General features: G+C 34.9%; 1 protein-coding gene across 9 annotated transcripts in view; it reads right to left on the bottom strand.

Annotated features, from left to right (window-relative positions):
* Nucleotides 1-13321, bottom strand: part of RICTOR (RPTOR independent companion of MTOR complex 2) — a 122671-nt gene that overhangs the window by 22750 nt on the left and 86600 nt on the right. For all 9 annotated transcript variants that reach the window (XM_045439762.1, XM_045439778.1, XM_045439768.1 and 6 more), the window contains 13 exons: nucleotides 12975-13140; nucleotides 12567-12668; nucleotides 12394-12440; nucleotides 10802-10937; nucleotides 10225-10424; nucleotides 9865-9991; nucleotides 9332-9496; nucleotides 9064-9140; nucleotides 8536-8614; nucleotides 2698-2807; nucleotides 2117-2204; nucleotides 873-965; nucleotides 411-517 (listed from right to left, as the gene is read on the bottom strand). In XM_045439762.1, the coding sequence (XP_045295718.1) occupies nucleotides 411-517; nucleotides 873-965; nucleotides 2117-2204; nucleotides 2698-2807; nucleotides 8536-8614; nucleotides 9064-9140; nucleotides 9332-9496; nucleotides 9865-9991; nucleotides 10225-10424; nucleotides 10802-10937; nucleotides 12394-12440; nucleotides 12567-12668; nucleotides 12975-13140 (1497 nt within the window). The remainder of the gene's footprint in view (nucleotides 1-410; nucleotides 518-872; nucleotides 966-2116; nucleotides 2205-2697; nucleotides 2808-8535; nucleotides 8615-9063; nucleotides 9141-9331; nucleotides 9497-9864; nucleotides 9992-10224; nucleotides 10425-10801; nucleotides 10938-12393; nucleotides 12441-12566; nucleotides 12669-12974; nucleotides 13141-13321) is intronic.

Raw genomic sequence — 13321 nt, 5'->3', positions numbered from 1 at the left:
TTATTTTGAAAGAGAGTGCACGTAGGGAAGAGGTGGAGGGGTGGGGTGTGGAGTGAGCCTGACGTGGGGCTCAAACTCATGAACCACGAGATCATGACCTAAGCCAAAGTCAGACGCTTAACTGAGCCGCCCAGGCACCCCAAAATCTTTTTTTTGTTTTAAAGTAAACTCTACTCCCGATGTGGGGCTCAAACTCATCACCCTGAGACCAAAAGTCACATGCTCTACTGACTGAGCCAGCCAGGTGCCTCCCCCACACTTTTTTTGTTTTTACCTTATATCATTAAGACTTTCTGTAAATTAACAGAAACAGTCTAATGGACTAAATCATAAAATAGTCTTCCCTCACAGCCACTTGTTAACAATAACATATATATACAATAGAAAGATTTATGAGTGAAATAACATACCCTCTGACTGAAAGAACCTCACACTGCTTTGCAAGTTTTAGTATATCTGGAATCACATTTTCTTCCTGTAGCAAATTGAGACCCCAATTTGACGAGCCAATATTTCCCTGAAAGAAAAGAAGTCACTTACATCAAATCGATTTAGAAGAGTAACTCTTTCAAGAAATTTGGAAAGCTACTAAAAACAAAAAATTAACCCCATCTTGGAGAAAAAATGTGAAAAAAAACCTCAAATAAGGAACTTCAGAAATCAGTGTTCCATTTGTCTCAGCAAGAAAACTAATAGTTTAATCATCTATCTTCCAGCCTAAAAATATTTAAAATGGGCAGAAACAATCTGGGTCTTAGAACATTAATCTCAGAACAAGTTCCAAATCAAATGTTTTTTTTTTATTATTATTAATGGGAAAATTAGAAATATCTTAAAATGATGAAGATCTTATAAAAGTGTTTATTACAAACCAAGGCCCAAAGAGATGCTTTCAGCTTTTTAATTTCTTCCCACTTATCCAAATCTGGTGTACGAACATTATGACAGAGTTCAGTAATAATATTCTGGAGAAAGAAAGAAAAAAACATAGGAGTAACAATATGTTTTTAATGTATCTTCTTACTGCATCTTAAAACCTATCATTTAAGGTTTGCATTTAGTAACTTTTGTATATTTAAAATTCTAAAATAATTTTATGCAAAACTTCTTAAGCAGCATTAGTACAGGGACTCTGAGTTCATATTCTAGAGTTAGCACTTACTAGCTATGTGGCTTTGAGCAAGTTATCTAATCTCCCAATGCCTTATTTCCTAATCTCTAAAATAGAGATCTGTCTCATAAGGCTTAATGACTTAATTATCACATATAAAGTGCTTAACAAAGTATTTGGTATCTAGTATTATAGAAATGTTAGCCATAATTATCATTTTTTAAAATAGAAAATAATATTCGTGAATTAAAAACACTAATATAAAGATATGTGCCCCAGAAGTCTTCATAGACATAATATAAAAATAGGACACTACAGAGTATATTTATGCAAAACTTTTGCTCCTGAGATGAACACAAATACAAAAATGAACATAAACTGCTGGATTACTATTGTTCAGAAGACACACAGGCAAATACTTATAGATCTATTTCTAAAATAAGTAAAAGGTTACATTTATTGAAAACACCTAGTAGCAAGACATATTCACAGCCATAAATTTGGTGCGCTAAGCATGAAAGAATAACTGCTTGACTAATCCGGTTACATTTCATGAAGTACAGGGGAACAGGGAAGTACAGACAGGAACTGATACTTCCAGTCTGCTGCTCACCAAAGATAACTAAATCTGTATCAGGTTCAGTTTAACTTCCCAACAAGAATGACAAAATTCACTTTTTCAGTATGTTTTTGCTGAAGAGAGAAACTTCCCCAACTGTAAAGGACGAAACTCAGACTTTCAGTGGGTTACTTACTCTATGTAACCAATTTGCTATGCAAAAGGTAACACCTACCTCCGGGAAAGGAAAGGCATGCAAGGCAGTAATATGTCTAAGGATTACAAACACAGAATGCCTACATCAGTTGTAAGACAGATGGCTTTTAAAGCAATTATGCCACTAACTTTAAGGCTTTTGAGAAGTTTTTGCAAAGATACTACTTCAGCAATATTAAGATTGTTTCCTACCACTGTAGCTATTTCAAATGATTAAATTATGTTTTTACCTGTACTTCCAACAAATGACAGCCTGTTTTGTGGTGTACCAGTTGTCCATACAGGTGTACAGGCAGGTAGACATGAGGACGCTGTAATCTAGTATAACAAAGAATATTGATATGCCTATCGGCTCACTTACAATATGCTAATTAAAACAAGAACTACTAATAAAGTACTAGATACTTTAACAAAGCACTACTTTAAAGTACTAATACTTTATTAGTACTACAACTAACGTACTAGATAAAGATATAATTTCTCAGCATACAAAAAAATATGAAGGTGGAGGAGCATGAGGATTTCTCTAGAAAATTAAGTTTAGCTGGCCTCAAACTAACAGACTAGGGTAAGAGCATGAAGGGTATATGAATTAGATCAGTAAGGTATTCGGCATGTTAAGAGTGACATGGGAATTTTTCAGCCATCAATGCCATGCTGTGAGATTTTTTTATGTCAGTGCAGGAAGTAAAATTTCCAAGTACTCAGAACACTTTAAACAATAGAGAGTTATTACAAACTGGCTTTAATTTTTTTTTTTTTTTTTTTTTTTGAGGACCAGCAATAAATTATTCCATGAAGTAGTCTGTACCTTTGGTTACTTCGACGAACATAGTTATCACCATCAACTGGCTTTCGGTAAGTAGTAAGTGCTTCATTAAGTTGTTCTTCAATCAAGTCAACATATTTTGAATTATATTCCTAGAAGATATTGTTTTAGTTGTATATAGTATCATAACAACATTCACTACATTCATAATATGTTAGGTACCTAGCAAATCTTGGAAGCATAAATATGAGAAAAATGGACATCTGTTCAGGAAATTTAAGAAATTTTAAAAAGGGTAAAACCAAGTATTATGAATGCAAATGTTCTACCATACCCCAAAGCTTTCTGCTTATACTTTTTTTTTTTTTTTCAGTCTATTTATTTTGAGAGAGAGAGAGTGAGTGAGTGAGTGAGTAAGCAGGGGAAGGGAGAGAGACGGAGTGAGAGGATCCCAACCAGCCTCCATACTGGCAGCTCAGAGCCCAAATGGGGCTCAATCTCATGATGCTGAGATCATGACCTGAGCTGAAATCAAGAGTTGGATGCTTAACTGACTGAGCCACCCAGGTGCCCTCTGCTTATGCTTTTATCCCCATCTGCAATTAATATTTTAGAGTCCATATAAATAAGTTAATAATTTTGTTTTTTATCTTATTTAAATTACTTTCCCCATTAAATATGAATAAACAAAAAACTAGCCTCTTAATATTAAACCCTGAAGGTATTCACTAGAAATTTAAAAAGGGAAATTAAACCATTAATTTAGTGCCTTTTGGTAAAACATATCCCTTTCCCCACTGATTTAAATCAAGTCAAATGTATAAATTTTTCCAACTAAAACTTGGAAAACTTCTAGTTAACTTCTTTAAATTGAGAGTCAGTCACTTGCATCTTTATTTCAAGATATCACTTTAAACTGGTTAGAAGGAATGGGTAGGACCTCTCTGGAAGGCAATTTGGCAGTATGTATCACAATTTTAATTCACATACTTTTGACTCAACAACTATACTTTCAGAAATGAAAGGGGCACCTCGGTGGCTCAGTCAGTTAAGCATCTGACTCTTGATTTTGGCTCAAGTCATGATCTCACGGTTCATGAGACTGAACCCTGTGTAGGGCTCTGTGCTGATACCGTGGAGACTACTTGGGATTCTCTCTCTCCACCCCCCTTCCTCCTCCCCCCCTCCCATGCACGTGTACTCTTACTCAAAATAAATTAATAAAAAAAAGTGTATCCTATAGATAATACTTGTACAAGTATGCAAAGATATATGCAAAAATATCCAACAAACATTGTTTACAAAACAAAAAACATTGGAAACAATGTCAATACAGGAGTGGTTATCAAGGTACATTCACAGAAAGCACTATGGAGCCATTAAAAAGAATGAGCTAGGGGCGCCTGGATGGCTCAGTTGGTTAAGTGTCTAACTTCAGCTCAGGTCATGATCTCATGGCTCGTGAGTTCAAGCCCTGGGTTGAGCTCTGTGCTGATGGCTCGAAGCCTGGAGCCTGCTTCAGATTCTGTCTCCCTCTTTCTCTCTCTCAAATATAAATAAACATTAAAAAAAAAAAAATGAGCTAGATTTACATGTGTAGCTCTGAAAAGATGGCAGATATACTGCTAAGGGAAAACTTAAATAGCTTTATCTATACTTGTAAATAGAATTCATTTGTATTTTTAATTTAAAAATTTTAAGATTTATTTATTTTGAGACAGAGACAGTGCAAGTAGGGAACAGCAGAGAGAGGCAGAGAGAGAGAGAGAGAGAAAGGAAGGAAGGTAGGTAGGTAGGTAGGTAGGTAGGTAGGTAGGAAGAAGCCCAAGCAGGCTCCGCACTGTCAGTGCAGAGCCTGACATAGGGCTCAAACCCACAAAACTGTGAGATCGTGACCTAAACTGAAACCAAGAGTCAGACACTTAACCAGCTGAATCACCCAGGCACCATTCATTTGTATTTTTTAAATAAAGAATGTGTACTTATAAATGTACAGAACATCTCTGAATGCACACAAACTGGTGACAGATATTACCTTCAGAAATGACAGAATAAGGGCACAGGGAGATATTTTTCATTCAAAACCATTTTAGACAACTTGAATTTGGTGAGTTACTACCTTCACTCTCTACTTACAGCCTCTAAAAACTTTGTTTTTATGTTTTTCCTTAGGTTCCATATTTATTTTGTAACAGTAATACAAGGTTTTGATTATACCATACCATTATAGAACACCATCATTATTATTACTGCTACTATTACCACTATACTATTATCATGCTCCCCTGTATATATGAAAATCTCAGTGCAAAAAAAGTCTACTTAAGGCAGCTATTCTGAGCTTTATGCAGGAGTAGTTAAATTCATGTGGTTAATCTTTTGACCAGGGCACTCATTTGGAAAACACTAGCAAAGGTCAGGGGTATGGTTTATAGCTGTGAAACGCACTGAATTTCTGATGTGGGTCATCTTGAGGATTCTGTCCAAAAGGACCTATCTGGAGGGCAAGAAAACCCCAATTGAGGGGTGGACCTCTAGCTACTAGGAGGCAACAGAAGTAGGCTGCCAGAGGAGCCTACTGCCCTAGTCAAGGGAACTGCAAAGTAGAGATCCATAGTGGAGAGGTCTTGGAGAAATTCAAGAAAGTAACTCTCAAGTAAAAGAACTAACATTTGAAATCTGTCACACTCAAAGCTAAATACCCCAGATAACAACTGTACCAACTGAGTAAGTCTGTTCTTGGCCCCATGCAACCTTCTTCCTCCTTCTGCTCCAAAGGTAAAGAGGCCCAAACCGGAGAGGAGCACACAGAGTGATGAGATTAACCAGATCCTCCCTCTACTGTAGATTTCTAAGTCTGTATTAGGTCTGGGTGTTAGGGAGAAGTTTTAAACTTAAAGAATTTTGGGGTCATCTGGGTGGCTCATGGCTTAGTTGGTTAAGCATCCGACTTTGGCTCAGGTCACGATCTCATGGTTCATGGATTTGCGTCCCATGTCGGGTTCTGTGCTGACAGCTCAGAGCCTGGAGCCTGCTTCTTTGGATTCTGTGTCTCCCACTCCCTCTGCCCCTCCCCTGCTTGTGCTCTCTCTCTCTCTCTCTCTCAAAAATAAACATTAAAAAAAATTAAACTGAATGAATTTTTAATATTATACTGTCCTGGATGTTTGATTACTTTGAAAAAGAGACAGACTTAGTTCATGTTGGCATGCCATAAACTACTGGGAGGAAACCAAAAATAGTGGAAAAGAGTATGGGTTTGGAATCAAAAAGTATCACTGCTCTGCTATTTTCATGCTCTGTGACCTGGGATAAACTACTCCTCTGGGATAAAATTTACTCTTCTTAGCCTCCAAATTTTCATTCACGAAACAGAAATAATAAAATATATTTCACAGGGTTGCTGTGATTAAAGCAAGGATTAAAGGAGGTAATATCTGAAAAGCACTAAGCTCAATGGTAGGCAATCAGTAAGTTAGTTTTCTTCTCTTTCTCTTTCTCTTAATTAATTTGAGAGGACTATGTTGTCTTTATTTTTACATCGCCCATTTACTGCCTAATGAACTGTAATTGCAATTCAGGATGTGTTTGTAATTTTCTAATGAAAATGTTCTAGCGAAATTCACCAATGCCCTAACTGTCAAATTCAACAGCCTATTTTCTACTATTCATCTTATGCGACCTCTTTAACAAATATGTATCACCAGCCTCTCCTTCCTGAAGCATCCGTTAGTGACAACATTCTCTATGACAATTTTCTCAGTGTCTTTGTCCTTCTATTCCCCTCATTAAAACAGAGTGTTCGCTAGGGAGCAATTTCTACTTTTCTTTCTTTTTTTATTCTTTACATTTTCCCTGGTGATCTCACTCATTTCAGATTTCAGAAGACTCCCAAATTGTCATCTTCAGCACATATCTGAGTTCTTGATCCCCAATTCCAAACATTTTCTGGATACCATAACTTGGTCATTCCACAGAGCAATACCAATTCAACATATTCAAAATTCATTATCCTCACCCTGCAAAGCCACTTCTGTAATCACAATCTCTTAATGGTGATCCACTGCATGCTCAGTCATTGAAATCAGAAACTTTGAAGAGTCAGATGGACTCTTTATTCATTATATACAATCAGTCAACAAATCCTACCCATCTTATTTCAAAAATGCTCAGAAAATATACCCTGCCTATCCAATCTCAGCACTACTGGAGTTCACATTCTTACCAATTCTTGCTTCTAAACTGCTCTCAATATTTCTAGGCTTTACCTTTGATGATCAAACTTCTGCCTCTACCCTGCGGCCTGTCATGTTTCTAAAGCACAGGTCTGATTATGATTAGTCTTTAAACACCTATAATAATCCCCCCAACTTGCAATAAAACTGAAATACCTTAATATGACATAATGTGGCTAGTAAGGCCTATAATCTAGTTCTAATTTACCATTCCAGCCTCATCTTGCCAGTCCACACTTATCCTAGCCCCAATTACACTGGAATACAGATAGCTTTCTTCATAAACCTGAAGTGTCTATAATCTATATAGATCTATTTTGCTCCCTCAGCCTAGAATACCCTTCTTCCTACTTATCTACCTACCTCCTCCTCAAGACCATTCCAAATATCATATGCTTTCCTGAGCCCACCCAACATTGCTTTCACTAATTCTAATCCCTAAGGCAGAATCATTTGTGTTTCCTTATACACTGCACATGCCTTTGTGATTGCAGTTATATTTTATACCTACTATTTGAAAGTACCGTACTAGATATGCTAAGCAATTTTCTAATACTGTAATTTGTGTAATAAGGTGACCGATTTTACTATGGTAATTTGTTTAAATAACTTCTATTTATGAACTAGAACTATCATATCTTTTTTTTTTTTTTTTTTAATTATTTTTTCAACGTTTATTTATTTTTGGGACAGAGAGAGACAGAGCATGAACGGGGGAGGGGCAGAGAGAGAGGGAGACACAGAATCGGAAACAGGCTCCAGGCTCTGAGCCATCAGCCCAGAGCCTGACGCGGGGCTCGAACTCACGGACCGCGAGATCGTGACCTGGCTGAAGTCGGACGCTTAACCGACTGCGCCACCCAGGCGCCCCTAGAACTATCATATCTTACCTCAATTCTCCAATTCCTCAATTACTAACGACTTCATGCCTAAAGTATGTTTTATAATTATAGAGTTTTTTAAATGAGAGCTTCTTGTGAAATATGGTTCCAGATAGACAATGTAAATGATTGACATGATGAAAAATCTAAAAATTATTTACATTTGAATTGATTACCCATGGGATTCTAAGATGCTTTGACAATTTATAATGCTTCAAACAAAACAACCACAGTGACAACCAACTAAAGAAAAGCTAGTAAGTTCTCTAATAACTTCAAATTATTCCCTCCTTCCTAGGTTTCCCCATTATCTAAAACAGCAGTAAGTCTGTTCTCAGATTATGTAAAAGTAGCACCCTAAAACGAAGTTAACTTAGATTATTATATCTGCTTGGTAGAACTGTTTTCTTCCTTCATTTAGGAAAACTGTTTTAGTCGTAGCTTCAAAGGGCTATCTAAGGGACCCAAGAATAAGAATAAAAGAATTATATCAGTAGATTGTATCAATTAAACCAAAAACAAAATTTCAATAGAATGTACACAAAATCAATAGTTCACTATAAAACGACTGCTCTCTAGCTTTAAAAAAATGGATAAATATAAATACAAGTAATTCTACAGAATTTAAGACCTGACTTCATATGAATGCTTAAGCATTTGACCTCTTTCGTTTCAAAACACTGATATGAAAAATCCTCTAAATTCGTAAATCTATTTCCTAGTATAAAAACATACCAATTAAAGCTTATTCAACAGAGAGTTACCTTGTGCCATTTTTCCAACTGTTTTGCTACATAACCCCTTTCATTCAGATAGGAAAATCCTTTTGGAATGGAAAGAAATCTGTAAATTAAAACAAGTAATAGTTTAACACAAAGTCTTACTACAAGTGTTTAAAGGAGCTAAGATATCTTAAACAATACTATATTTAAGAAGCTAAAAGACTTTAGGAATAGCTCCTTCCTGAAAGTAAAAGGTCAACTATACTATAATTTCAAATAAAAATAAATTTTCATAATCTTGGTAAAACATATGAATCCAATCACAGTAAAGAAAATGTCATGAAAATCATGAGAAGACACAGAAATGTAAAAGAAACATTAAGGAAAACAATGAAAAGACAGAGTTTCAGTATTAAAGGATGTCTAAGATTCTAAAATAGACCTCTTTCAGTAGTTAATACTAAACTCTTTAGAGTGCTTCCTGTTTGGATTTGAACGGAGCTTTAAAATATACCGCTAGAGAGAATACAACAAAAACACAACTATAACAAAAATTTACTTAATATTTACCTCAGGAGGAGAAGCAAACCCTTGTCCCCAAGGTGAGATAAAGCTGGCTTCATCTGAATAAGAGCATGAAGATTGGCCTAAAAGAAGTATTAGGCAAATTAACAATTGCAAAAGACGGTAAATTCTCCATTTCCAAAACGCCTGTGTTAAGTACATTATAATTTACATAATTTTCTAAAATGGAATATTTTAATAATTAAAATTAATTTAAAATAATTGAATAAAAATTCATGTCTAAGTATTCTATTATAAAATAATGAACCTTCACCTTGTCTTCACATGCTTCATCCAGAATATCAAGAGCTTCAGAAGAAATTGTTTTGTTTTTATCGTGTAGCTGGGTCACTAGTAATTCAATTCCCCAGTTATTGAAGAATTCAACATTAGCTCTCAATAATACTCTTAAATGTTTTGTTGCATACAGCCTACAGGCCTACAAAGATAAATGAAAATAAAAAAATAAATTAAAAAAAAACAAACCATGGATCACCAATTTGGGCTTTGTTTGGCAGTTTTGCTACTTGAAAATGGCAGGAAAATTGGAATTGATGGTCTAGTCCTTGATATATTTTTTTAGACTAGTAAATCAAATACTTTTGTCTCAATCTAGCTGCTTCTTCCCCTTTATAGAAAAAAAATGGGTACTACACATAGTTCCTTGAAGGAACTACTATTTTAAAGTAAACTCAAATTCCATCCCATATTCTTAGAATTAATAATTAATTCTGCTTGGCTAAAATTTATGAGTTATTGAATTAATTGATTATAAAAATATAGTTTTATTGCCTGTGTTACACTCACATCAGTAGCTGCAGTAAGGATTTTGGAAAGAATGACTCTTGCCAATCCATCTCTGCTATAATCCAAGCTAGAAACAGTCAGTTTCAGCAAGTGATCTTGATTTTTCAAGGAACAGAGGTTAAGGAGACTAAAAAAAAAAAAGATGAAAATATAAATAAGCATTTCTACAAAAAAGCATTTAATGATAAATATCACATAAAAAGGAATAACAAAGCAGCAAGATAACTCTATTTTTTTTTTTTTTTTTGTATTTTAATAAAACTTACTAAATACGTGAACACAGAATAAAAAGCATACCATTTCTGAGTACATTAAAAATAAAGTTCAGGTATATTTTGAAACAGAACTAGGGATATTCACCACTGAAATACGCTGCATTTTTCCAGCATTTTGACTCCATGAGGGTGGCAAGAAAGTGTTCCAATAAATAAAAAGTAGTGTTGACTAAGGGTAGTCAATAAACCATTATTCTGAAGACTTCGTTCAGGTTTCATTCCAGACGAGGCATTGAGCCACTGAACAATATCCTTTACTAGATCTTCTAAGTATCCTTGCCCATCCTAAAAGAAAATACATTGTGTATACTTTTGCTTATAATTAGAAAAATTAACTGTAATCAAGTCCAAAAAATTTAGAGATAATGATGAAGTTACTAACAACAGATACCAATCACTGAGTACTTCTTCATTTCACAATGCTGTATGAAGATGAAGATGATATTATCTTCCACTTAACAAGGAAGAAAACAGGTTTTCTAGAAGGCACGTAACTCGTCCAAAGTCACATAACTAGCTAGTGGCAAAGTCAGGATTCAAATCTAGGTCTGGGCTCATTCTGTATGCTACTAAACACAACTTATGCGTACTCAGAAATAAAAGGAAGAGGGTTAATTCAATGAAAAACATTTGCCCAGGATAATATTCAAAATGCTCATTACCTCTTCGGACTCCAGAAGAAATTCTGTAAATTGACAACCCACAACTGTGAGCTGCTTAGACTTGGCAAAATCCAGATCCAGGTTGGCATATAATTTACTGCTGGGCTTGTAGAAGTAAAGTAGTCTTCGCACAAACCTAAGACCAAAATAAAATTAGCAACAAAGTAAGAAGCCAAACAATTACTTAGTCATAGCTTATCATACAAGATTTTGAATATGTTTTGTGTTTAAACCACTATAGTAAATGGCAAGGAACAAACATATTTGGTACATTACACACACGCGTGCGCGCACACACACACACACACACACACACACACACCAATAAAAAAACAAAAACGAACCAAAAAAACACCTTAGTTATCAAGAACAGTTTGTGAAATAATTTTATGGTGAGATGCCTGAAAGATATAGTAGAGAGCAAAGATGCTAGCCGGAAAAATGCAGATGTAACATAACTAGCTAGAAGATAAGGCTAGATATATAAGAAGAAGCCACCTGAATATAAGCTTTCTTCTGTATTTTGTGACGATCTCTGTTCCATGACTCTATAAAATAATCTTACACTAGATAATTGTAAGCAAAATGTATCATACTACAATTCTGTCAGTTTTTCACAATTAGACAAAAGGTCAAGCATAAAAGTTGCAGGTAAAATTCAGGCAACTTAATTTATAAAGCAATGAATACAATTAGTGATCTTTCAGCTTTATAACTTTCAACATTATGGTCTAAGCTTCCATTTAACTTAGTTCAATATAATTTCACGCACTACAATTCAGTCCAATAAAGGTGCCAAACTCAGGATTTGGAGAAACAAAGTTGAATGAGACTTCATCTTTGTTCTCAAGCAGTATGAGAAGTTAGTGCTATGCTTCTTTATTCCAGTGTAAATTTATATGTTTCATATATATTCCACATATAGTTATTAAGTTAAGCATTATGAGTAGATGAATACAACCAAATAATAATTAAGGACATGAACTTTTCAAAAACATGAAGGCCATTTTATTAAATGAGATCAGTACTGGTGGTTGATTAGTCTAAACTTAGGATAACACAAATGCACAGGGTACTAGACAGCAGCACAAAGCTTAAGTACTGCATATGCCACGAACATTAGCTTGTTTTATAAAAAGTGTGGAGAGCATCAACTTGGTTAAGGGGAATGTAAAAAGGAGGACATATGAATAACCCTCCAAAGCCAGATGCAAATGCACGTAGCAGCAGAACAGTAAAAATGGCCATCATTTTGAGAGGGAAACACTATGTCCTTACTATGTCATCCTCACACATTAGGGTTAAGATTACCATATGGTTGATATTACCCCAATCTGAGAAAATTTTATCTGAAGTACATCAAGTGTTCTAAAACTAAAACCAAAATATAAATAACTAGAAAAAGAATTAGCTGATGATTTTGGGTTATAAGACTAAAACTCAAAAATGTATACATGTGCCTACTAAATACCAACCACTAAAATGTATGTATGTATCTTTAAAATACCAATTATTACTTTTCATGGGTATTAGGCATAATATAATTCAAATCTAAGTTCTTTCGATTTAAATGCAAAACAGTTGTTACATACCTGTGCAACTGTTCATCTTTATAGTTTCTTAGATTTACATTTGGCCACTAGAAAAACATAATATGTTATATCATATATGTATTTATCAATTCCCAAACATTTAATTGTGATGAATTACAATGAATAATAAAATGAAGCCAATCAAGCCATGACCAAGAAGTATCCTGCCATACCTTAAGAATGGTCCCTATAAGATTCCAATTCCATTCAAGATTCTCTTTATGTTGAAGGACTTGGCTATCTCTAAGGTTCATTAAAAGAGCTTCCTCTGTATCCTAAGACCATCAGAAAGTAATAAGGAAAATTAAAGCAAATTATCTTCACATTGAGAAGACTAAGTTCAAATTTTAAAAATAAAAAGAAAGATTTTTCATTTAAGGATGAATTGTGAAGGCTTTTTAACTTTAAAAAGTTATAAAAGCATAGCTCTAAACTACCTGGTCATTATAAAACTGAAACACCATTTGAAGATCCATAAGCATGAATAAAACTGCAAACTCAAGCAAGTATATGCACATTAAAATCCATCGGCTAACAAATTAGGAAACTAAGTTAAAACCTGCGGTATTTCATGTCAGTACCTTAAGAACAAATATATCTTTCTGGACTCGGAGATACTGATCCCGTTTCTGGTGTGTTGCAATTGCTTTCTGAATAATGTGATCTAAATGGAGGCTGTAAGGCTTAGGTCCTCGTTTCTTCATTTCATGGAAGCGTTTTAAACAGTTCAAGGCTGCACTGGCTCGCCTAATGAAAAAAAACTGAATTAGTTCTGTAGCAAAGTTAGCATTATGCTATCTATCTACTGAGAGAGAGAGAGAGAGAGAGAGAGAGAGAGAGAGAGAGAGGGAGAGAGAGGTTCTTAAGCAGACTCCATGCCCAGCGCAGAGCCCGTTGCAGGGCTCAATCCCACAGCCCTGGGATCATG

This window comes from Leopardus geoffroyi, chromosome A1, assembly GCF_018350155.1.
Source record: "Leopardus geoffroyi isolate Oge1 chromosome A1, O.geoffroyi_Oge1_pat1.0, whole genome shotgun sequence".
In the NCBI taxonomy this organism is placed as follows: domain Eukaryota; kingdom Metazoa; phylum Chordata; class Mammalia; order Carnivora; family Felidae; genus Leopardus; species Leopardus geoffroyi.
This window is presented reverse-complemented; position numbering and strand designations above follow the sequence as displayed.